The 25,207-nt window shown below is 41.3% G+C and overlaps 2 protein-coding genes across 3 annotated transcripts; one reads left to right on the top strand and one right to left on the bottom strand.

The window, feature by feature from the left end:
• Nucleotides 1–1,193: 1,193 nt before the first annotated feature.
• Nucleotides 1,194–12,179, bottom strand: usp12b (ubiquitin specific peptidase 12b). Of its 2 annotated transcripts, none has more exons than XM_076092352.1 (10): nucleotides 12,025–12,179; nucleotides 10,336–10,416; nucleotides 10,137–10,220; nucleotides 8,953–9,082; nucleotides 8,157–8,428; nucleotides 7,778–7,854; nucleotides 6,686–6,769; nucleotides 6,111–6,308; nucleotides 5,586–5,664; nucleotides 1,194–3,889 (listed from the first exon to the last, which is right to left on the bottom strand). In XM_076092352.1, exons 1-10 carry the CDS (start codon nucleotides 12,070–12,072, stop codon nucleotides 3,788–3,790), a joined length of 1,155 nt encoding a protein of 384 aa, XP_075948467.1. In that variant the 5' UTR covers nucleotides 12,073–12,179; the 3' UTR covers nucleotides 1,194–3,787. The 2 variants fall into 2 exon arrangements, with proteins under 2 accessions (XP_075948467.1, XP_075948468.1); XM_076092353.1 differs by having other exon boundaries at nucleotides 8,953–9,076.
• A 1,938-nt stretch (nucleotides 12,180–14,117) lies between these two features.
• rasl11a (RAS-like, family 11, member A) lies at nucleotides 14,118–21,904 on the top strand. The gene is made up of 8 exons (XM_076092248.1): nucleotides 14,118–14,277; nucleotides 15,874–15,930; nucleotides 16,094–16,176; nucleotides 19,094–19,134; nucleotides 19,217–19,346; nucleotides 19,483–19,558; nucleotides 20,297–20,373; nucleotides 21,524–21,904. The coding sequence occupies exons 1-8, from the start codon at nucleotides 14,118–14,120 to the stop codon at nucleotides 21,668–21,670; spliced, it is 771 nt and encodes a 256-aa protein (XP_075948363.1). The 3' UTR covers nucleotides 21,671–21,904.
• Nucleotides 21,905–25,207: the final 3,303 nt, after the last annotated feature.

Raw genomic sequence — 25,207 nt, 5'->3', positions numbered from 1 at the left:
AGCAGTCCTTTCAGAAAAGACTCGACCAAAGAGCGTTTTTTGAATCTTTTCTGAAGGCACGGGGCTCGTTTGCTCGTTTTATTATAATATAAATAATTAGTTTGTTTGTTTGTGAGGCTGCTGTCACTTTGCACACAAGTCAGTTGCAGTATCAGTATCAGAGTTAAAGACACATCTCAGTCACATAGCGGAACTCAAAACATTTACATTCTTGGTGAGTCTGAAAAGAAGAAGGGCGATGTGGACGACCGAAGCCCAGAAGGGACATTTCAGAGGACAGAACAACTGCTAAAGGAAATATCCACCTGCAGACGTCAGCTTTTCAGTATTTAACGTTATATTAGTGCTTCTGCTATTAAAAACAACTCCCTTAAGACTAACCAGCTGAATAATCACAATGCTGAAGACTTAATCATTTTATTATCGTCCAAAAGTAAGACATTTCAAAATGTTCAAGTGATTTATCAAAGTAAGTTATAAAGAAATACTGATGCTGGATATTTAAAGACGGAGCTGACGGAGCTAACAGGTGCTAACGGAGCTAACCCCTCTTTTTCTTTTCCGTGAATTGGATGTTTTGTGAGGCCAACATAGTCATGTTTTAGTACTCTTCAACATTGTGATTGTTAACAAAACGCCATCTTCATTTGACTTGTTAATCACGGGACAAACTCAACAAAACACAAACTTATGTAAGAGAGAAGAGAAGAGAAGACTCAGCGCTGACGTACTTTAAAGTGGATGTTTCCTTTAACAGTGATGCACAGGTCAGGCTCAGTCTCTCTGCACAGTAGTTCCTTGTAGTTTTCTTCAGAGTATCTTAGTGAAATCAGTCTGTTTCTGTGTACTATAACGTGACGGATTACATATACGCGCTCATTTACTTTGGGGCTGCTTGGTTTATGTTACCCTGGACGCCAGACGGGCGGGGCTTGTTATTGATTCATTAACACAATAAAAGTATTTTGAGGCATAACTTTTTACACTAATATTTTTGGATGTCTGCCGATTATTTTAAAGCAAGCAATTATTTATATTCCAATAATAATATCTGTATTTATGTACACATGATTTCTTGTCACACACTCCCCCAAAATAATCTCCAAAGCCGCCTACTCAAAAATGGTAGGCGAGTAGAATTAGTGAAATATATCAAAAACAAGTGAGGCATCTAAGAAACAGAAGATAACAAATGAATAATAATAATATTTATAGTATTTAAATTAAAACAGAGCCTTGTTTCAACACATTTACAGATTTTGAGGAGCAACGATTTCCATTAAAACTGCGTTTCATTGAAGGAGACTCATAACCAGCTCCCAACTGAATCTGTAGACTTTCATCCCCCAAATAACGCGCTTTTTGTGCTTATTTTTGTTCAGTCATACAATGAGGAAAAGAAAAGGTTTCCTTTGAAAAGCTTAAAATATGAACACGTCATTTGGTCACTTCATTAGGAGTCCACGGATTCTGTTGGAGCCTGAATACGAACCTGTAAACTTCTTCTTTTTACTTTCAAAAGAACTGAAGAAATGATGGAAAACGAAGCGGATCGACCCCCAAAACAACGCGCAAAACATCCGGAGAAAAGAAATAGTGTTGACTTTGAACGCGTCGTCTGAAGCTGCTCCCTCTCCTGAACTCAGTGAGACGTTCAAGGACCTCAGGACACTTCTGTGGCTGTGATAAAACGCTGCATTCTCAACAAATCCGGCGTTGCAATGATGCATGTTTTGTTGTGAACGCAGCCGGATTTTAACTGCTGAATAAAACAATGGGACCGATGACGAGTTTGTACATAAACTGATTAACTGACCTGCATTACGTTTGTTCTCGGGCGTCAAAATAAAAGACTCCAAAGGAAATTAAAACATTTTAAATAAAGTATTTGTGTTAAACGTGCTTTTCTCGTCTTAGCGGTAAAGAGAGCAACTTCAGATTATTCAAAACGTACCCGACTCCAGCTGGTGTGTTACAGTTGGAGCAGCAGCAGCCCTGTTTTTGCTTTACTATTCATCTTAACATTCAGATAATACTTGACCCGCTGCCCGGACCACTCAACTGCTGCAGAATATAAACACCTCTGGAGGATGCAGAGAGCTCGTTTCCATTCACTTTGCCATCTGTTCAAAAGGAGACGGGGTGAGCTTGCTTGTTGATGTGGGACAGCCCAGTCGGGAGGAGCCTCACGCGCCTGGAGCATTAAAACATACTTTTAAAAAACGACTACATTTGGTTTGTTTGTGCGTTAAAACGAGAACAACGGAAGTGGAGGCAGAAAGCTTGATTTAGGGAGGAAAGACTCCGTGTCTGAATTTAATAAGAGTGAGAGAGCAACCTCACTCTGGAGAAACTGCAAATGTTGGGCGGGTTGTATTAGTTAACTCAGAGGTTGTTACTGCCCTGAACTCCTTCTTATTGAGCTGAATTAGGTTTTAAAACATAGAGGAGAGGGAATGTGTTGTTCGACCGACACGCTCCGCATCAGCATCACTGAAGGCTCCGATTTAAGATTGTGGAGCAGAAAACATGTTACGTAAAAGTCTGCAGGAGGAACACTCGAGCCAGAGGCTGTGTGCTGGCGTATGCAGGGAGGTGTTAGAGACACATTCAACCTGCACGCAGTGGGACAGTTTGGATGTCAGAACTGACTTAAAGGAAATACCAGATATTTGTATCTGTGTGTGTCCCTTTAAAAGAAAAAAAAAGGTACAAATGTGCACATTCTGCCGTTAAAGAAAAGTCGAAAAACGTTTGAAGACAAATCTTTCAAATCAAACTGAAACCCCGAGAATCCAGAGTAGAAATACTTCTTTTAACGTTGAAACACTTCGTTCAATATCCTATTTCTCTCGCTGTGGCACCAAACATGACCCGTAATGGCACCGACTCACCAGCAACTCCAACACTAAAGACTAAAACCAGAACAGCGTCGTTGGTGAGCTGGAAGGCTCACCGCTTTTTAACAAGCCATGTTTTCAACCGGCACTGCACTAATTTAAGATAAAAGCAGAAGTAATAATAATAATAATAAGGGTCGTCTATCAGATTGGTCAGCGTCTCTCTCGTGGCTGGTTGTCCATCTCACGCTCTCCTATAACACCACTCTACGTTTTTAGCACCACTTCATGATGCAAACACTGCAAACTAGCAACTGCTTCGCTCCACGTTCAAGTTATTCCATCAGTGGTTTTATTCTGACAGGCGGGGGTTTTAAACACGGCTGTCAGATGTTAGTTTCTCCATCTCCCGGTGGATTTTTTTAATGTTTGGGGGGGTTGGGGGAAAAGGGGATGAACGCGCGGTAGCTATGTGTTAGCGTAAGGCTAACGTAGCGTGGTATATTATGGTATATTATACTCACAAAAACAAAAGAACGCTGAAGAAGACTGACGGTTACCGTGAGGAGGAGGTCTACAATCCTGTGTCTCATCCGAAACAGTTGATTGGTTACTCTGCGTTGTCCCAAACACAATTGGACCGCTGTGCTCACGGCGATGTCAGCCTCTTGGATTTGGTGTTACTCGCCCCCCCCCCCTCCCCCGCTGATGCCCCGGCGCGCATTTGTTTTTTTTAAGGTGCTCAAGAAAGATGCGAGCGGTCGTAATCCAGGAGGCTGGCAGTAGCGACCCGCACATGTTTCGACCGATCCGAGTGGCGCTCCGCCTGCAGGAAATAAAGCCTGGGTACTTATGTGAGCGTAGTGGGAAGGGGGCGGAGCCAGTGGGCCTCCCCACCCCCCCTCTGTCGGGCGTACAGTCTGTTGGGGGATTCACCGCCGGCTGGGTCAGTCTCTGGACTGGTAGAACAGGATGTATCCCGACTCAGAGTTCTTGGAAATGTCCGACGTCAGACCGTAGAACTCCTCGATCGCCTGCGCGTCAATTTTCTACAAGAAAAGAAGATAAAATGTTTGATGTTAGAGTTTAGCTGAGCAGGGGTTTACTGCACAACTTCACCGGCTTCACTGTCAGACCAGAACACAATCCACTACTTTCAGGATAAAATCCTTCTTCTTCAGCTCACAGCTGTGCTGTTGAACTTTGTTGTGTCACTGTTTTCACAGAGGCTTTTGTTTCCCGTTCAAAGTGAGAATGTTGAAGAGGAAGTGGTGAATATCTTGAGGTTCTGACCCGGACAACTGTTTCAGTGCAGCAGCTTCGTCCGAACAGAGAGAGGGAGACAATGGAGTTAAACAAAGAGAAGAGAAGAGGCTTTAGAGAAGTCAGGCGGTTTCTATTCCAGGTGGAAAGAGACAGAAAAAGAGTGAAAAGATAAACTTCAGAACAAATGAAAAGCTAGAATACAAAGCAGCGAGACAGGAGGGGAGATTAAACCTCCACTAATCATAGAAAAATGATGAGTGTGCGTTTCTGCTCTGCAAACTCAGCGGATTCTTCCAGAACTCGGTCAGTTTCTGGACCAGATGTTCTTCGACTGGGCCTCCTTCCCAGCATAGTGGAAAAACACACTGGTGGTGAGGGTTTGAGATTCAAACAGCAGTCGGACTTCTCTTAAAAGTAAAACAAACCAGTTTAACTGGAGCCGTATGAAATATGACCAAAACGAATGTTTAGACATCAGATTCATTACGTACTTCCTGTAAAAACACTAAATACAGCTATTAGTTTGCGTGATTCAAAGAAAGGACGATGTCATTTAGCACAAATAATAAATACTGTGTTGAATTGTTGTACTTTGTTATACTTCGAATGAGCTGATTCCAACTGATTGTGAGGATAGAGAGACTTTTAGTGAGCTCAGAACGTAGATGGAGAAGTTTAAATGAGCCGTTTGTTCCTAATTTCCTCGTAATGAGAACAAAATGATGTCGTTCTTTCCAAAGAAACTCTCCGGGGAATTATTAGGAAAACATTCAGAGATTGCAGACCTGTAAAATAAATCTACAGCACGTGACTGAGGAAATAATCTGGAGGATTTTCTTTTGACTTTTACTATATTGTGTTAAACCCTGTTTGTACCTTTGTCTCTAACACAGATTATACTCCACACACCCCGGAGCGTTCACCCGTCATCGCTGCACGGTCGGCTAACCGCTACTTTCTTGTCCTCGGAGACATAAGGTGAAAGGTTACTCGTCTGCAGCTGGAACACAGCAGCGTGCCGAGGCTTCAGGCCAAGTACTGACGCGGTCGAGCGCTACTCGTCTGACTTCATGTACTTTTAACATGTCGCCGGGCTGGAGACGCTGCTGAATTTGGATTGATAGATTATCACGTTAATGGGTACTAACACCATGGTGCTGTCATGGCAGACCGTTGGTTCTGTTTCTAGGCTGCTACGTGTTCCTCCTGTCAACACTCCAGAGAGAAGCAGATGGTTCCAGAGACGCTGAAGACAGAGCAGCTGTTTCATGACGGCCAACATTTGAATCTTGTTTCAGTGAAAGATTAACGTCTTGTTTAAAAGTTAGAAATAACTAAAGGTTTGGACGTAGTAGCAGTAGAAGAGGAGGTAGTAGTAGTAATAGTAGAACTAGCAGTAGAAGAGGAGGTAGTAGTAGTAATAGTAGAACTAGCAGTAGAAGAGGAGGTAGTAGTACTAGGAGAGGATGTGTCTGTTACCTCTACGATGTCGTCGTCAAACAGCAGCCAGAAGCCGTGACTCTTGACGATGGTGATGTAGTGTCCACGGTTTGGACCGCTGCAGAGAGGAGGAGCAACGAGTGAGACACAGAGAACAACACACCTAAAGATGCTTTTATTTTATTCACAAGTAAACATGTAAACCTGGATTCTGTCGGTCGTTCAAAAGGTACAAAATACAATAGTTCAGCCCCATTTGAGTTTTACAGTCTTTTGTGTTCACAGCTGGACGATTAAATCACTCATCTGCTGCTTGAAGACGATCCAGCGACTTAATAACTTGCATACGATCACTTTCACATCAGCTGACGTCAGCTAATCGGCCTCAGAAAACTGCAGCAAAGCCACGTCTTTCCAGTTGTTTTATTTATCTTTTGATCTAATTTAATGCTAGCTACACACAGACTACGTTAACATGCGCAAAATAGTAATTTTTCTGATCTTATTCAGAGACGTTGAGACAGCATATTTAAATAAAATGTAGTTGAAGGAAGAAGAGCCTACCTGCCACAGTGTACAACGACAGCCACCAGGTCGTACATTCGGTCGGGGTTGGTGGCGTCCCCGGACGTGTTGAAGAGGCGGAGCTCCAGCGGGAAGACGACGCGATAGGACAGCTTGGTGTAGCGGTGCAGCTGGTCCATGTACTTAAAGCGCTTCAGGTGGAGGGCGAGGATCATCGGTAGCTTCTTCACCCGCATCCTGGTGGAGAGACGGAGAAGAAAGGTTTGTACTTTTTGACTGCGGTTGAAGCCGACGCTTCACAGCTCTGTAGAGACCAATTTTTAAAAAGCGCTTCTATGTGGTTAAAGGAGCTTTATTTGACATTTAGAACATTATTATAGCAGCAACTATTGTCGAAGTAAAGATAAAGTAGAGGTGCTTTGTTGCTGCCGGCATGTTCAGAGCCGTTGAGAAAAAGCTCCTAATCTCGGCTCTTGCAGCTTTTAAAGCAACAGCAACCCCCCTTAAAATGTTGCTTTATATAATATTAAAATAACTGACCCGTCCTTATGTCAACATTCAAAACCACAACAAAGAAAGAAAGAACAAACAAACCAGCTGACGATGTCACTCACCTTTTCTGGGCTTCCTGTTTGCTGCGACATTGCTCACAGTAGTATTTGTATTCACTACATAACGTCTCTGTGTTGCTGAAGCCCCTGTTAAGAAAACACACACACAAGTAAAATAACAAACTTTTTTGTCTGCGCTAGTTTCTCCTTTTGTCTGCGCTAGTTTCTCCTTTTGTCCGCGCTAGTTTCTCCTTTTGTCCGCGCTAGTTTCTCCTTTTGTCCGCACTAGTTTCTCTTTTTGTCCATACTAGTTTTTGTCTGTACTAGTTTCTCCTTTTGTCCGCGCTAGTTTCTCTTTTTGTCCGCGCTAGTTTCTCCTTTTGTCCGCGCTAGTTTCTCCTTTTGTCCGCGCTAGTTTCTCCTTTTGTCCGCGCTAGTTTCTCCTTTTGTCCGCGCTAGTTTCTCTTTTTGTCCGCGCTAGTTTCTCTTTTTGTCCGCGCTAGTTTCTCCTTTTGTCCGCGCTAGTTTCTCTTTTTGTCCGCGCTAGTTTCTCCTTTTGTCCGCGCTAGTTTCTCTTTTTGTCCGCGCTAGTTTCTCCTTTTGTCCGCGCTAGTTTCTCCTTTTGTCCGCGCTAGTTTCTCTTTTTGTCCGCGCTAGTTTCTCTTTTTGTCCGCGCTAGTTTCTCCTTTTGTCCGCGCTAGTTTCTCTTTTTGTCCGCGCTAGTTTCTCCTTTTGTCCGCGCTAGTTTCTCTTTTTGTCCGCGCTAGTTTCTCCTTTTGTCCGCGCTAGTTTCTCTTTTTGTCCGCGCTAGTTTCTCCTTTTGTCCGCGCTAGTTTCTCTTTTTGTCCGCGCTAGTTTCTCCTTTTGTCCGCGCTAGTTTCTCCTTTTGTCCGCGCTAGTTTCTCCTTTTGTCCGCGCTAGTTTCTCTTTTTGTCCGCGCTAGTTTCTCCTTTTGTCCGCGCTAGTTTCTCCTTTTGTCCGCGCTAGTTTCTCTTTTTGTCCGCGCTAGTTTCTCTTTTTGTCCATACTAGTTTTTGTCTGTACTAGTTTCTCTTTTTGTCCGCGCTAGTTTCTCCTTTTGTCCGTGCTAGTTTCTCCTTTTGTCCATACTAGTTTTTGTCCGTACTAGTTTCACTTTTTGTGGGTGATCGTTACCTGAGACAGTGCGTGATGGAGGTGTTCTGCTCCACGTCCACCGAGAGATCCAGGAAGTCCTCGTCTTTACTGCTCACCTGTAACGCAAGTGAACACACTCAAGGTCTATTCCGTTCCTATTGGCTGATCCACGAACGCTAATGCAGATTCAACGGTGGAATATCCTTCAGAGAAAGTTTCTATACCAGCATGAGCAACAACTACTTACACTGCAAAGCAAAACCATTAACTGTAAAAAGAGAATGAGTCGTACTGGGTACTGTATGAAGTGCGTCACATGACCACCAGGTGGGAGGGGCTTAAGGGCAAAGAAAGATGACTAGTTTTATAAAGTTAAAGGTAAATAAATTCTAACTTAAATCCTAAAATTAGGACTTACAGCTTCACAGTTGAGGCAGCGCGTCTCATTGGTCAGTGTTCCTTGGAAAATCTCATGGACCCAAGTCTGTTGTGTCTCCTTTCCTCCGTCCCCCTCTCCTCCTCCTCCTCCTCCTCCCTCACTTCCTCCTCCCGTCCCTCCTCCATTCTGCACCAGCTTCCCATTCTGCTGTCGCTCCTGGCTCTTCTCCTCCTGCAGCAGGTCGGCGATGGTGTTGAGGAGGTAGTTGAGGAACTCGTGGGCGTCCTGCTGCATGTAGTTATCAAACAGCTCTGAAGGGGGAGGAGTCAGAGAGAAGTGGTCAGAGGAATAAGGAAGGATGTAAATAAAGAGGAAGAGAGACAACGTAAACAACATCAACATCTGTTCTTTTTCATCTGCAGGATTTGGCTGAATATTTTACTTCCTCGGCTGCCCTCCCCCTTTCTCTCCCTCTCTCCCTTCTCTTCATCTCTCCCTCCCTCCCCCTTTCTCTCCCTCTCTCCCTTCTCTTCATCTCTCCCTCCCTCCCCTCTCCCTCCCTCCCTCCCTCCCTTCTTTCTCTCCCTCCCTTCCTTTATCTTCCTCCCTCCCTCACCAGTCAGTTAACTCATCTGTGACTCGTCTGATGAAAGAACATTAACACCTGGTGGAGTTGTTGGAATTAATGTTTTTTTTCCAGAGAAAAACACAGGAAGTCACACGTTTAGAAACTCAAACAGAGGGGAGGGAGGGTGAAGAGGATCCTTCTCTCTCTCCCTCCCTCCTTCCTTTCTCTTCCTCTCTCCCTCCTTATGGTACGATATCCGTATTTTACCATTTTCTTTTCTCAGCCGGGAGATGAACTTCTTGGGAGGAATGACTCCGACCTTCTTCTTCTGCGTGGCGATGCTGTTGAACAGGTCAGACAGACAGGTGAGGAGGGACTCCTTACGACGCGGCTGCACCTGAAGAAGAAGGAGGAGAGGAAGGAGAAGAAGAAGAAGAAAGAGGAGAAGGAGAGGGAGAAGAAGGAGAAGATGAAGAAGACGTTAACTATCAAGAGATATTTAACTTTCTCTGATGTAACAGGTGAGGTGAGGCTTCATCCAGCCTGAACCTTGACCTTTTATCTAATCTATGAGAGTGATATATCACACACACACACACACACACACACACACACACACACACACACACACACACACACACACACACACACACACACACACACACACACACACACACACACACACACACACACACACACACACACACACACATCGGTCTCATCTTCTCTGCAGACAGACTCTTAATCTCTTTCCATTTGTTTCTACTTTGTCATAAATGTATTTTCTTCTGAGGAAACAAAGAACGATCCGCTACGCACACGGACGCTTCAGGCTCTCGAGCCATCAGAAACCAGGTCAAAGTACAGTTTATTACAACTATATAATATATAAACTATACAAACACTAGCAGTTGGACGTGTTGAAAACAAGTTGTTTGGATTAAAACACAAAGACGTGCAGCTGTAAATATAAACTTGACTGGATTCCTTATTCAACCTATTAAACTCACATTTAAGGTTCACCAACTTTCACTTTTACCTCCATTTAAAGTGCATCATCAGGCTAAACTGTTGACTCTTGTTTACAACCGTCTGATCACTTTCTCTACATATTTAAATACATATTGAAACCAGCTGTTAAAATAAACCCCAACTTGTAATATACCATAGTTTTAATTTAGCTGACAAACTAAACTAAAGACGCTTTGTGAAGAGACATGAAAGAGGCAACAATACGGCTACAGACTACCCATAATGCAACACTCTGAATGTGAGTTCCCTCTGTAGTGCAGCTGAATACCTAAACATCTAGTCGACGCCCATTTTGTCACAAAACAAGTATTGTTTCACATTATTTCTTATTATTTAAGTGTTACAAGTACACGAGTACAGAAGTACCTCTCTCTTTTTACCTCCGCCCTCTCTCTCTCTCTACCCCCCCCTCTACTCACCTTGTACGCCAGCACCTTCTCTCTGAACGGTCGACAGAAGTACAGCGCCTGCAGCACTGAGTTACAGTAGCAGGTGTTGCCAAACTGGAACAAAAGAAGTAGAGACGAGACAGAATGAGAGACGTGGAGGCTTCTAGCGGTGAAGCTCAACACTGTGTTACATGTTACACCAGCGATACACTGTACATGCAACACTTACATTGACCAATCCAAAGTAGTGTTCATTAACGGGAAACTGTTCCGGTCCAATCTCCTTTTCCAAGGCAGAGGCATTGGCGCCCTGAAGAAGAAGAAGAAGAAGAAGAAGAAGAGAAACATTTAATGGACAAAGAGACATGTATGTCACATGAAATGATCCTGAGAATCCCTCCTTTGTCCTCTTGTTTCCTCCTCATTGTGTTCAGGTTTCCTCTGATGGACCGTCCACCATCTGTGTTTCCTGCTTCGTTTCCTCAGCGTTGAGTCTCATGACTTGTTACTTTTACAATAATTAATACGCATGTTTGTGTAGAAAACTTTGGATTTTTTGAGATATAAACAATATATAATGTTGTGTTAATATTCATAGTAATATATTGTTTTAGGTTCCAAGAGCGAATCACAACAAGACAATAAAGTAGTCTTTGCAAAAGTCATTTACACTGAAGGATTGCTTCTGTTTTACTATTATAACAACTTTAAGTGTTTCAGCCATCAAACACTATATCAAGGCAGCAGAGAGAGGAGGAGGATGACGATGATGCAGCTTTTCCTTCAGGGCTGATTGAGTACAGAAGTGGAGCCACTCAGTTGTTACTCATCACCATCATCATCATCATCATCATCATCACATTGCAGTCCATGTAAAGTCAACAAGAAGAGAGCAGACGAACGCCGATAGTCGAGGTTATTTATCCAACAACATCACAGGTTGTAAACAGAGAGGAGGGCAGACGTCCGTCTGGAACACTAGAGAATCGTTTGTTCACGATGAGCCGTAGAACTGCTCTTCAAAGTGACAAACAGTGAAGTGAACGGCTCGAAAGACGTCACCAGTGAAGAGCAGACAGCCGGGCTGAATGATCCTGTTTATGAGTCACGACTATCAGTCCAGAAGACGTTCTGATGAAAAGTATTTCACATTAATTCCAACTGGTTGGACCTCGTGGTTTGACAGAGAGAGAGAGAGACAGAGAGAGTTAGAGAGACAGACAGACAGACAGAGAGAGAGAGAGAGAGACACGGTTCGTCCCATGACAGGAAATGCTGAACTGAATCAGTTAATACAGATTATAACAGATATCAATGTCATCCAACTGTGGTTGTTTACATCCGCTGACCATACAAATCGTTGTTCCTCTTTTATGTGCAACAGCTATTTAAAAAAATAAGTAATTGTTGTAATAAAAGGGCACATATTTTCATCTGTGTGGGCAACACAACTTTTGCCCTAATGTCCCAGCAGTGGCTGCTGTTGTTGGCTACCATTAATTATTACTTTTTATGTAAATTTCCCCACTGCCGGACGAATAAAATATTATTATTATTATTATTATTATTATCTTAAGCTAGCAGGCTAATGCTAACTAGTTTTCGACCCTGCCCTTCTCGCGTAAACAAACTACAAAGATGGCTATAGATAAACTGTCAAACAAGCTTCTGTTTACACTTAATAACACCCGTTTTATTTGTTAAACTTAAACCAGCCTCTCCGTGTAGCTGGAGAGCTAACTGTTAGCTAACAGGCTACAACTTTCTGGGAACCCTGTTTGTGTTATTAGCATCCTGTTGGTCTGTGGTGTTAGCAAACAAGCTAGCACAACCGCTAGCTTTAGCTTTAGCTGTCCTTGCTCACCGGGACCAGAGGCGCAGAAATACCGTAATTTAAAGCCGAATATCGGCTGCTTACCATCGTACAAATCGAGGCGATCTTTCGGACTGTCATCAGTATTTCCATCCGTAAGCCGCCATGTTGGACCGAACCCCCGATGTGGAAATTATCAGAGCCGATGCGGCTGCAGAGTTCCGGGAGAAGAGCCGGAACTACCTTCTGGTGCTGTTACAGGGTAGCTCACGCGACTTCCGGTCTTGTATTTCAAAATAAGACGACAACTGGAAAAAAAAAACATGGAATTTGACTCCGGTTTACACGTTGCTCTCAACGTTTAGAATCAACGTTGGCTAATGTTGATGGAAGAAGTATTACAATCTTATATTTATGTAAAAGTAGCAATCATTTTGTGTAAAAATACCTTTTTACAAGTAAAAGGTCCTGCTATCAAAAGTAAAGGTACAAAGGTATGAGCATCAAAGTACCAAAAATAAAAAGTACTCTTTATGCAAAATGGCCCATTTCAGAAGTAAATATATTATATTATTATATTACAGTTATTGTTCCATTAATGTGGTCATCACTTGAGCTAATTGTTAATTACTTTATAATCTGCTGGATAGCTTATCCTATAATGATATACCATAATATATTTGTTAATTTATATTTTGTATTAATGTTCTAAATCTAGAAAGTGACTTGTAACTAAAGCTAGTGGAATAAAAGGTACAATATTTACCTCTAAAATGTAGTAGAGAAGAAGTATAAATATCTATTTGTTGTTTATCTTATTTTGAATAAATACACGTAGCTTCCGGTATTACTCAACGTATCTGCCAGCTTCCTCCCGGAGGGAAGCTTAGAGGGAGTGTCGCCGACGCTCAAATCAGGAGCTCTTTAGTGCGTTCGATTGTAGTCACGGGGGCTAGAATCAGCGGGCGGTGCTTCGATCAACATTCAGGTCTTACTCCAACAATATTACACCAAACTTTGTCTTGGGGCCACGAGATAATCTTTCAAATACCACCATATGATAACATGTAACTTTATTAAGGAATTAACAAGATACCCAGCAGTAAATATAATTGTCTCCACCCCTACAAGCTGCCACATAAATGTGAATCCAATGGCCACTCTCCATAGTGAGTTATTTTACTTTAATAGGTTACTTTAAGTATATTTTGATGCTGATACGTTTGTATTTTTACTTAAGTCTCATGTTAAATTCTGAATTTACTTGTTATGTAGTATTCATGCAAGGAAATAGTTTCTGTTCCTTACTTTTTAAGTCATGATTTATTATTATATATCTTTTTAATATTAATATATTATAAAAAAAAAATAAAAAATAAAAAAAAAAATATATATATATAAATATTAATTTGATTAATCAATCAAATTAATATTTTTTTACTTATCTCAAATTTTGTCATCAGCATTAATATTTGTATTCATATATATATTTATTTATTCTTTTCCTAGCGTGAATGAGCTTCCATTCAATATTTAATTTATTATTTTTCGACTGAATTTAAATTTAATAAAACATGTATTAATAAAACCTACAGTCTCATCTTTGTCTAATATGTCTGGCAGCTTTATTATCATAAACCTTCATTTCCGTGTTTGCCCGCAATGATGTCTGAGTCCAGGCAGGAAAGAGGAGCTCAATTTAGTCTGGTCTCACGGGAATATTAGAGGGGTTGGATCAGAGTCTCTCTCTCTCTCTCTCTCTCTCTGTCTCCCCCTCCCTCCCTCTCCCTCTCTCTCTGCAGTCAGTATGATCAGGAATCTGTGCAAACCGGATTACTTATTTTTGTTTTAATGCATTTATTTATGCATCTTACATTTAAACATCACATTCACTGAGTTGTGATGTTTAGTGTTTTGCTGATGACTTCTCGTTGTTGAAAGTTTTTCTTTGAACTCAGTTGGTGGAAAACCCTGAACCGCAGCAGGGATCTTGGGAAATATTGGGGGATTTTGCACCTTTAGCAGAGAGGAAACCCAACATTTTTCTCTGCATAATAAACTACCAAGAATAAACAGCAGGACACATCTGGGGATCCGGAGCTCTCCACGCTGTTCCTGCAGGAATATTATGGGAATACTGGAGTGATTTTTTTCTTCCCACATAGAGCAGAAGCTGATCTGAGAGCGAGGGGATCTAAATGCGGCTGTCTGGCGACCCTGCACCGGCGACCATGAACAGCAGCAGCGGGTCGGGCAACTTTCTGCTGGTCCCCATCCCGGAGTATCCTCTGCTGGACTGTGTGCCCAACAAGACGGTGAAGATTGTGGTGCTCGGGGCGAGCAACGTCGGGAAAACCGGTACGGATTAACGGGAGAGTTGTAGGTTCAGGTCACAGGAAGGGAAACATAGAAACAGTCAGCGGAATGAGGGAAGTTTTTATTCTTTCTTTCTCACATGAACTGAAGTTGCCTTGTAGGGATTCAAAATGGGGAATAGTGTGATGAATAACAAATAATAACACATTAAAGCACTCATCATGCAGCTTTGTTATTGTTAGGAATACATATTTGAGATATGTTTGTCTAGAGGAGGAATATAAGGAAAGTAGTGGAACGGTTTGACATAAATTACCAAACCTGAACGACAGGGGGCGACATTCTGCGTTATAAGCATTTTTCAAATATTGCTCCTTTTTATATTTAATTTGTTAACTTTTATTCATTATAATCAGTGGTGGAAGAAGTATTCAGATCAATTAAAATAATTTAACAATACTTAATTATACCTAAAAGTTCTGCTTGCATTATTTTACTTGTTCGACAGTATAAAAAAATGTACTTAAAGTTTCACTTGTTTGCAGAATGACACCTTTCAGAGTGTTGTCTGTGTCACTTTTAACTTTTTATATTCTTTAAAGTAGTTCAATCTGTTGCAATACTCATATTTCATATAATTAATCATATATTGTTTATGTTCAATCCTAATTGTAACAGTAACAAGTTGTAGTGGCGTATAAAGTACAACATTTCTCTTTTCCTTTAAAGGTAGAATAGTACGGGGACAAAATATGAGATTATAATAAAATGAAAAATAGCAAATATTCAACAAAAGTTCAGTCAAAACAAATGCTAAACAGGGTCAAATAATGAGGATATGTTATTCCAGTTCTGTCACTTTAGATTTTAATAACTTTAGATCATGTTGAGGGTTTTCAGAATACATCCATTAGTGTATAAATTATTCTTCCGACTGGTGGGAGTCTTAAAAAACGACCCCGATGATGTCATAGTGATGTCATAGTGATGTCATCGGGGTCATCACAGAGAAGACAAATTACCAGCGGAAAGCCTGCATTACAAACCGGAGGTGTAAAGTTAGTAAGACGGGGAAGGTTTCACCGAAAGAAGGTACCAGGTTGCATGATGGGAAATGTAGGGAAACCGCCGCTTGTGAGTCTCACAACTTTACAAAAGTGCAGCACTTTAATATCGTATCGTCGGGAGTTATCCTTTAATACAAACAGGAAACAAAAGCTTCTTCCAAAATGAAACTGGCTTCACAAAACGTCAGCGAGATTTAGAGAAACAAGAGATGCATGAGACAAGCATTCACCGATACAAAGATGACGCACGGAGGATTGCGACATCAGATTCCTAGTATTGGTGAATCATCTTCTCTTCAGACTTTGGGCCTGTTTGTTCGGCTCGTCCCTCTGCTGTCAACTTTTTCAGAATCTAAAAATGTGCCACAGAAAAGAGAAAATTCCTGCAACACCTGCAACAGTTTAAGTGTAACATAGGTCAGTAGGTTGCAGAAGTCTTTCTTAAATATCTTTCTTATTCCAAGTACAAGAACTTTGAGAATTAAGATACATTTTTTACTTCATGCACTCTGTGACAGAGATTTAGAAAATCGCCATAAATAATCTTGAGTTTTGTTGTTTTCTTTTTCAGCTCTGATTGTCAGGTTTCTGACCAAGCGGTTCATCGGGGATTACGAAGCAAACACTGGTGAGTTCTCCGCCCGGTTTGGTCTGAAATAACACGAGGAACGTTTGTCAAAGTAAGCAGCAGAAATAAATGCATTTCCCCCTCAGCAGAAGTCCCCGACTATTGATCCGTTTATCCATCACATCCATTCATCCATTCATCCCGTCCCTTTCATTCTCCCCAGGAGCGCTCTACTCCAGAAAGGTCACGCTGGATGGGGAGGAAGTGTCGCTTCAGATCCAGGACACTCCCTGCGTCACTCTCCAGGTAAACCGATGGAGGCAGACAGTCCCAGAGTCTTCTTGTTGCATCATGAATAGAACATCTGGAGCGCTCTTTTGCTTCCGTTTATGAAGATGTTAGGTGTTTAAGGGAGGTTTTATTGGCAGAAATTGTAATATAATATTCATAACTATGTTTTAATCAGAAACTAAGAATCGTTATGTTTTTCTAAGCTTAGAAAAAGCCATTATATCGACGTAGCCTTTTCCACGCAGTCCGCCATCTTGCACCGCCATGTTTCTACAGCCGCCCAGAACAGACTCTGGCTCTAGTGAGAGTCTTTTACGTTAACTGAATGTAGGGATGCGTTCCAAAACCAGGTATTAAATACATCTGTGAACATGTAAAAGAAAGTGAAACCTAATTCAGTCGGACACCGCCCCTGTGTTTACACGAGCACAGTTCAAACGATCGGCCATAAGCTTTTGTGTTACAATTATTTAGTCATGTAGAAGAACTGAGTATTGATGAGAGTAGCTCCTAGTTGTACTACATTTCCTAAAGGTACCTTTCTCTCCCCGTAGGCCACCGTAGTTCTTACACACTGTCCCTTTAAAAGGTGATGGAAACAGGTATCGCATTAATGTTGACAGGAAACCGTCTCTGTTTACAGAAGACGTAACAAAAATGCTTCTTCTTCTTCTGGCTTTTCCTTCTTAGACATGTTGGCGTCCAACTTGGAGCAGAAAAAGTTAGAATTTAGTTTGGTGCTGCTCATTACCGCAGCGCTCAATCATCATTTAGCGGTCAAACACTTTGGTTGGCGTTGTGCCAAAACGTGCATTTATTTTCCTAAACAACATTTTGTCCTCAGCATGTGTTGTTATTTACCGACCGCACAGGGAAGTAATCACAGAGGTAGAGGAGCCTGATAGGTGGTGGGTCACAGTGTTAACGTCCTGGTGGAGTCAGCACACGGTTGTGGTCCAAGTTAATAAGGTCAGAAATAAGCCGTGCTCCGTAAATTATGGAGGTAACTTCTGAATCCCAACAGAGCTTAGAGATTTAATTGAACAAAGACAAGTTAGACACCTCTAGACAGGATTTGCTCTTAAATAGTTCGATGTTTAGCATAAAATAACCTTTTTTTCTTGTGCGTTCTGTCCATCAATATGCAATAGTTAGATGTATTTGTTTGATTTTTTTTCTATTTGTAGGTGGATGATCATTAAAGGCTTCATATCATTACAGCTAAATTCATTTGAGATGCTTTTGAAACAGTGAGATTTAGGCTTTCCGCACATGGTGACCAGATGTCACAGTGCGTTTGGTTTGTTCCAGATTCCAGATTCCAGAAGTAGAGTCATTTTCTCATAGACTTCTATGCAACCAGAGGAGTCGCCCCCTGGTGGACACTAGAGAGACTGCAGGTTTAACACTCTTCCTCATTGGTTTCACTCTACAGAACCGGAGGATGCCGCCTGGTTGAAACGTTCAAAAAGCCGAGATCTTTGTTCGACGTTGTTGCTTAATGATCTAGAAGTTGAACTCGTCAAAAACTGCCTTTTTTATTATCTTGAAAGTAATTCCAGGAATGTGTTTGGAGCGAGAGGAAGTGACCTTAGGACTATCTCCTCCAGGATAATGAGCGCAACGTGCCACACGGCTCACACTTCTGCACACCGGCAGTCTGTTTACAAAAGAAAAAATACTAGACTTCTGGGCTGCTCGTTTCCTCCCTCCACCGGGGGGGGGGGGGGGGGGGGGGAGATAACGGAGGGTGAGGAAGTCTCTCCTGGCAGGACAGAGGACGATGGCGACCGGCTCCCAGAGATTAGAAGTAATTAATGTGAGGAGGCAGAGAGGTCGAGGAGTTAAGATTGTTAGAAGCTGCGTGAGGCAACTGAACTCATCTTCACCTCTTGATTGCAGAAAATATGTTTTTTCTTGGTAATTATAAGAATAAGAATCTGCCCAAACTAAAGTCTAATTATCTCCGAACTGACAACTGGGTGGTCTGGTGGGTCGGGAGTCGTAAATTCAAACAGCTGGTGTGTGTCCATAAACAGCCATTTGTCTTGGCAATGTGCCTCTTTTAGTGAAATCACCACCTGCTAACTCACTTTAAGCCGCTCTTTCCTTTTTTTCCTCCACGTTTAGGCAGTTGACTTTAGGAGAAGATGGTGTTGTCTCACTGGGAATGCAGCAATCATCGCACCAGTAGTCACGGGTTATTTTTAAACCAGTTCTTTCACAGATGATGGAGGTTTTCTGCTGAGTAGTCTGGACTATCGGTCCCTTGCTGGGATGAGGGATGAGGAAGTGTTTTAAAATAGGAAGCCACTTCGGTCTCCGACAAAGGAAAACATCTTTAAAGCATTTCATTCATTTCAAGTACTGAAACTATGATTTATAATAACTTTTATTATTACTTAAAGTTATAAATAAAAGGGGAAAAAAACATTTGTTGGTTTAATCTTTTCAAATTTGAGGATTTGCTTCTTTTCTCTGTTTTATATCATTGTATGTTGAATATATTTTGGGTTTTTAACAAATATCACGCTCTAAAAATACTCCATTACAAGTAAAAGTCCTGAATTCTAAATGTTACTGAAGTAAAAGAACAACACAATGTACTTAAGGTATCAAAGGTGTGGCTACATCATCATAGAACATTATCACTTATGAATACATGTACGAGCATTTTCTGTTGTAGTTCGTCAATGTGGAGCTCGTTGTAGATACTGTACTGGGTAGATTAGTCGTATAATATCATATGTTGTAAAAAACTACAATACTTCCCATTGATTCGTAGTGGAAAAGTAGCACAAAATGGAAATACACGGCCAAAGTAAAGTGCAAGTATGTCAAAATTGTTTACATTTTATAAACAAAATGATGGATTTATTGTTCATAAAGTGAATCAACAGGTTCTTTGATTCCGTGATGTTTCTGTTTCCAGGACGATGCTGAGGGCTTGTACTGCCAGGAGCAGATCAACAGGTCGGATCCATTTACTTCAATGTGAATTAAACCAGTAAAAGGAATAATGCTGCCGATAATAACTGTTCAATAACTCTCCCAGATCGATCTACTGGGCAGACGGCTACGTGCTGGTTTTCTCCATCACGGACCACAACAGCTACCGAACCATCCAGCCGCTGTACCAGCACGTCCGACGCATACACCCCTCTGGAAACATACCGGTTATCCTGGTTAGTGGGTGTACAGAGTCTAATATATAGAGTTTAAACAAGGTAGAGAAACATGGCAGCAATGAGAGAACACAGCCACCTGCTGACCCTAATCCCCTTTGATCCAGTCTGTCCTGTAATCTGTAATCTGCTGCAGGTCGGAAACAAGAGCGACCTGCTCAGAGCCAGACAAGTGCCGGCAGACGAAGGAGAGACGTTAGCAGCTTCGCTAGGTGGGGCTTCGTCATCCTCATCATCCCTCCTCCTCTTCTTCTTCTTCTTCTTCTTCTTCTTCTTTCCTCTTCTTTCTTCCACTTCCTTGTTGTTCTTTTTATTTGTTCTTGTTCGTCAACTTTTTCCTTCTCCTCTTTGTTCATATTTCTTCTTCTTCTCTTCCTTCTTCTTCTCCTTTTTTCCTCTTCATTCTTATACTTCCTCCTCCACTTTGTTGTTGTTGTTGTTCCTCCTCCTCTTTGTTTTTTTTCGTCTTCTTTTTCCTCGTCTTCTTTCTTCTTCTTCTTCTTCTTCCTTAATCCTCCTTCTCCTCATCTTTGTTCTTTTTTCCTTTGACTTTTTACTCCTTTTTTCTACTTTTTCCTCCACTTTGTTCTTCTTCCTCCTCCTCTTTGCTGTTCCTCTTCTTCTTCTTTCTCCACCTCCCTTCCCTTCATTCTACTCCAAGCTTGAAGATCTTTTGTTTTTGTGCAGAAACTTCATCAGAGAACTGCAAACATGCCACCAAAACACTTTAAATGGACTTTCCCCACAGTGGCCAATTTGTAAAAAAACATCTGGCGGATTCAAGCTCTAAATGAACCGTCCAATTATGACACACACACACACACACACACACACACACACACACACACATACACACACGTCTGCTTAAACATGAACTATATCCTGCATGCTGCCTAACGAACGAGGAATGCCGGTTGTTATCTGAAAGATAACACTGCCTCTGCTCTCAGGAGGAGTTTACTTTGAGGCCTCGGCCAGAGAGAACCACGAGGGAGTCCACGCCACCTTCCTCCATCTCTGTCACGAGGTGGGACCTTCTTTGGTTGTTTTCTATATCGGTTTCTTTAATCGGACAGTTGAAGCTTCGCTTCTTGGCAGATTTCAAGACGTTATTCACTTTAAATCCAACAAACTTTAAGGGATTTTCACTTCCTGTGGGAATTATGAGTGCACAGGCTATTTCCCTCTGGTGCCCAGAGAAAGAATATAAAAATACCATGTTTGTATTTTTAGTCAGAAAGAGGTCTGATCTGTATATTTGTTTTTCTGGCGGAGCAGTAGGAGTTTTTCTCAGAGGCTCATTACTGGTGTTCAAGAGAGCAGATAATCTGGTGCTTTTAAAGCTGCAATAATCAATATTATGTATATTAACAGTAGCCCAATGTTGTGCAGCTCCCCTTAGTTCTTTAGCATCTTTCAGCTCATTGTTTTGGTTTTCTGGCTCTGGATTTTAACCACGGCTGGCAGCGGATTTAAGCAACAACAAAAAAAAGTTGAATAAGCCAACTGATAATTACACTCTTAGCATCAAACAGAAAACAGAGAAATATGATGAACAAACTGGAGCATTTAGCCGCTAAAGAGCCAGACATTTCCCTCAGGAGTCGGTGGAGACCTAAACAGAGCTAAAAGCAGAGTTTAAAATTGGATTTAAGTTCATCTGGTTCCCAAACACATGACGTTAAACAGTTGTTGCTGTGTTTGAAAAAGGTTGATCTTTGAAAATATATTTAAATACAGATTTAAAATGTACTTTTTAATTTTTCACACCTTACATACCTTTAATTAGTTGTAACAAAACAATATATAAATGATACCGCTGTTATTGTAAATAATGTGGCTGTAATGGAAAATCCCCGATAATATAAACAAAGGATATCAAGTAGAACAGCATAGTAATGTTATGTTTTTAATATTTTAAGATTCAAGACAATTGTTTGGCTCCAGACGCTAAAATTGTAGAAAATGTTTATTCTTAATAAAATGTTCTGACTGACTTGACTTTCCCTCAAGTTAAGTAACTTTATTTCTAAAGTACCTTTCAAGAGCAGGACGTCACAAAGTGCTTCACAAAATAAATAAAAGTCATAAATACAGACATACAATGAAAATAAATAATAAATAAAAAAATCAGCTGTCGTTCATTCCAGCGAGTCACCGTGGTCTCTGTGTTCCAGGTGATCCGGGCGCTGGGAGGAGGGAACGGGGAGAAACGAAGAGGAGGCCTCCACCTGGCCAGACCCAAATCTCCCAACATGCAGGAGCTGAAGAGGAGGTTCAGACAGGTCCTCTCCTCCAAAGCCAAGTCGTCCACGACTCTTTGATCGCAGGACGGGACCAAAAGCAACAAGAGCTTCCGTGGAAAATCGATGGAAGGATGAAGAAAAAACGGAAGAGTTCTGCAGCGATCAAAGCATTAAAGACTGAATGGAGCTTTCTGCAAACTAAGCTCTTCTCTGTGTTTTGGACGGAGCTCGTGAAAGTGAACATGTCACAGACTGCTGAGCAAACAGCTCGTGTTGTGTCAGAAACTTGCCGTGTTTACCAAAGAGGACAGCGAGCGAGTCCGTAAAAAAACTTCACTGTAAACAGATTCAAGTCTCAGCTCTGCAGAGGCTGAAAGATCACTTTTATAGGATGAAAAGCTAATTTAATGCCAAAGACGAGACAATTAAATGAAAGAAAATGTTATGAGAGTCTTATTTTACCACCGGTTCCTTTATTCTGCCACAAAATGATGCTCAAAAGACAATTTAATCTAATTTGGTTCAAGGGGTTAATCCATGTGGGATCAACGCCGGATTTCAACTTTGCTGATATACAAAATAAATGCAATGCAAGTGTCCGTCCTGCAGACTGCAGACTTATTAATAAAAGTAGTCTGAACCGAAACAGGAAATGACCCCAAAACACAAGCGTTCGAGGCTTTTACGCTGACAGGAGGGAGGCCTCTCCTGTCCAAACAAAGCGAAGACAAACGCCTGATAACTGTGGAAGTCAATGGCTGCCAAGAATAAAATACAATCCTTTAAAGAAGTTGGAATTAATTCGGCTGCTTTTAATGGTGCCAATTTGCCAAAATGTAAACAAATACAGGCTGAAGAAAACTGATGTGTCTGATTTATTATAAATCAGAATTTCTTTTAATTTGGCCTGCATTTTATTTTAAAACATTAAAATTGAACATTTTATTTTATTTTAGAGGTTTTATATTATTTCGTGACACAACATGCACACAACAGAAAAAACTATTTTAATAATGTCAGCTGTAGACTTCCATACTCAGCAGTCGTTTGTGTTTTAACTCCATTAATGTTTCACTGAAGTTACAGGAGCTGTAGTTAGGTTTATTTTAAACCCCTAAATTCATCACCAAAAATCTCCAACACACGACGTACTTTACTTTACGAGCCCTAGATTGCCTTTAATTGTGACAACGTAAACGTTTCCACTGTTGCTCAGCCCGCAGAACACAAACTGTCTCGCAGTCTGAGGAGTATTTCATTTCTAGTGTTGCTTTGTTTTAAAAAGGAAGGTGTTCGTGTTCTGTGGACTTAATGTTGCTCAAGAGGCCTTTTTATTTCCAACAAGAAGGAATCTGTGGGCGAGTCACAGCTTCTTGGTACCAAGAGATGTCGAATTTCAACACTTGCAGGAAAAAACAGCAGAATAAATCCAGAATTTAGTGCAGCGTTCAGGGGTCAGAATCCTAAACCGTGGATGGAGTTGTTAAATAAAGTCTGTTCTCTATCTGTAAAGGTTTGTAAAGTATCTAAAAGAAGTTGTGAAGTGTGTGTTTGTGTTTTTCTGCTGTTCTCATGACCTTCTCCACTCACTGACACACACAAAATTCCCAGTGAAGACAGAATTCCTCAGCATTTGGAATTTCTTTCTCGGTCACTGAGCTGCCACTCGAACCCTTTTAACACACACTTAGAAAAAAAATTGTCTGCTGACCCCGACCGGTGACCCCCTCTGCCCCTTTGCCCTTTAAATAAGCAGCAGGGCTGGAAAAAAACAAAAAGGTTTGAGGATTAAGCCCGTCGTCTCGCTCGCTGTGTGTCGAGACAAAAAGTCTGAGATGACATTTTGATGCATCGTGCCAACACAAGAGATTTTCCCATCATTTTTAGCTCCTTTAAGTACAATTTCCTCTCGTGTTTTCTTTTGAGACCCCAACTTTCCTTCCCACACACAAACACACGTCATGTCGGTCTTGAAGACCTCCTTCCTGTGTGCCACTGGATCAAGTGTTCCTGCTTTCAAATGAAAAAAATGACGATACCCTCCCCATTTAGTTTTCTCTCTTTAAAAGTTAAGTTTTATTTGATGGACGAAGAGTTAATGTGGCATTTAATAGGCAAGATTTCAGAAAATGGAGCTTCCACTAAGTGTTCCCTTTTTCGGTATGAGGAGAAAAAGAGAGCCGAAGTAACTCCTGGGTTCTGTTTCAAAATAAATAACTTCCTCGTTGTAATTAAACATCCAGTTGTGCAGCGTAATCTAACTCAACAGTCTGTGTCATGCAGTCTAGACACAGAACCTTGTGAAGGTGCACGAAGGCCAAAAACATCAAATCGTGAGAAAGAAAAACATGCAGATGAAAAGCCGTCATTCTTCAAACCTTCATCAGAGCAGAACTTTGACTAATAGGGGAATGTTAGAGCTCAGGCCTCATCCAGCATTCTATGCCTAATAATGTGCTGTAGTTCGTAGATATCCCACGAAATTATTCAGCGTGTTAATCAAAATCAAACTAAGAAATCCCTTCGGCCTTTTTATGGAGGGGTGCAGGGCGACACTGACTTGGTACAAAAACACTCTTTTGCTGATGATGCAACTGTATATTCTTAAGTACACTTAAGTTAATGAGCAATGAACAAAACCGTTTTTCTAGGCTATGAAGTAAAAATTTGCAACGATCAAACATTCATAGTTTAAAAACTCACAATGCAAAGAGCAATAACTGAGCAAAGGGGTCTTGTTAGCTGTTATTCAGACGTCTCTTCTGTAATGGCGGTCTATGAGTCGGTGTGCTGTTGGTGAACTTCCTGAGACACATTTAACTAACATGCTAAATATAGCAGAATCTCTATAGGTTGACTCATCAACAGCAACACACCCGAAGCAACCAAACGCAAACACGCGGGCTCTTGTTCTGGTGGCCGCTATGGGAAAGTACTTCATCAACAACAGCAGTGTGGAGGACGTAAACCAGCTGTGTGTGTGTGTGTGCGTGTGTTAATAAAGCCTTAATTCTGTTATCTGTAAGAGGCGGCAGGAAGTTAAAGTCCCGTCTGGGATGAAGTCAAGACCTCAAACCAAGAGAGAGAGAAGAGAGAGAGAAAATAAGATCTAAGACTTTATGAAGTAAAACTAAAATGAAGGAAAAAGGAAATGCATCATAATGTCTCCGTGTTCAAGTGTCTGACAGAAACAGGGAGGAAGAGGACAGACAGAAGATAGCTGCTGTCGAAAGGGAGACAAATTCAGAAAGATAAAAACGAGACAGAAAAACAGAAGATTATCAGCTTGTTTGCGCTGACGTAAAACAAACACGTCCGCTGTCAGCAGAGCTTTCAGCACGAGACGAGATATTAAATGTTTCGGCTCCCCGACGCGATAATGCCGTTATGAAGAATTCCAATTATGTTGCAATTAGATTATCAAGAACAACGTGGACCAAAAAGACTTAAGTCAAACCGACAAGTTAACACTTTCCAAAATGGCCGTTACAAAAATAATACATGTGACTGCTTGCTGATTTGACATCTGGACGAATGATTATGGTTTGTTTAGGTTCGGTTTTGGCACAAATGCTAATTGTTGACTAAACAATCTCAACATTTAGTAGACGTTAC

The sequence above is a fragment of the Anarhichas minor genome, unplaced genomic scaffold, assembly GCF_050575085.1.
Source record: "Anarhichas minor isolate MPS153535 unplaced genomic scaffold, ASM5057508v1 ptg000016l, whole genome shotgun sequence".
In the NCBI taxonomy this organism is placed as follows: Eukaryota; Metazoa; Chordata; class Actinopteri; order Perciformes; family Anarhichadidae; genus Anarhichas; species Anarhichas minor.
Note: the sequence above shows the minus strand (reverse complement) of the source record. Positions and strands in the feature narration are given on the sequence as shown.

Coding starts and splice junctions, on each gene's coding strand:
- rasl11a (XM_076092248.1), top strand. CDS start 14,118: ATGCGGCTGTCTGGCGACCCTGCACCGGCGACCATGAACAGCAGCAGC. Junction 15,931..16,093: donor GGATTACGAAGCAAACACTG/GTGAGTTCTCCG, acceptor CATTCTCCCCAG/GAGCGCTCTACTCCAGAAAG. Junction 19,135..19,216: donor TGCCAGGAGCAGATCAACAG/GTCGGATCCATT, acceptor TAACTCTCCCAG/ATCGATCTACTGGGCAGACG.
- usp12b (XM_076092352.1), bottom strand. CDS start 12,072: ATGGAAATACTGATGACAGTCCGAAAGATCGCCTCGATTTGTACGATG. Junction 9,083..10,136: donor AGAAGGTGCTGGCGTACAAG/GTGAGTAGAGGG, acceptor CTTCTTCTTCAG/GTGCAGCCGCGTCGTAAGGA. Junction 7,855..8,156: donor GCTGCCTCAACTGTGAAGCT/GTAAGTCCTAAT, acceptor CTTGCGTTACAG/GTGAGCAGTAAAGACGAGGA.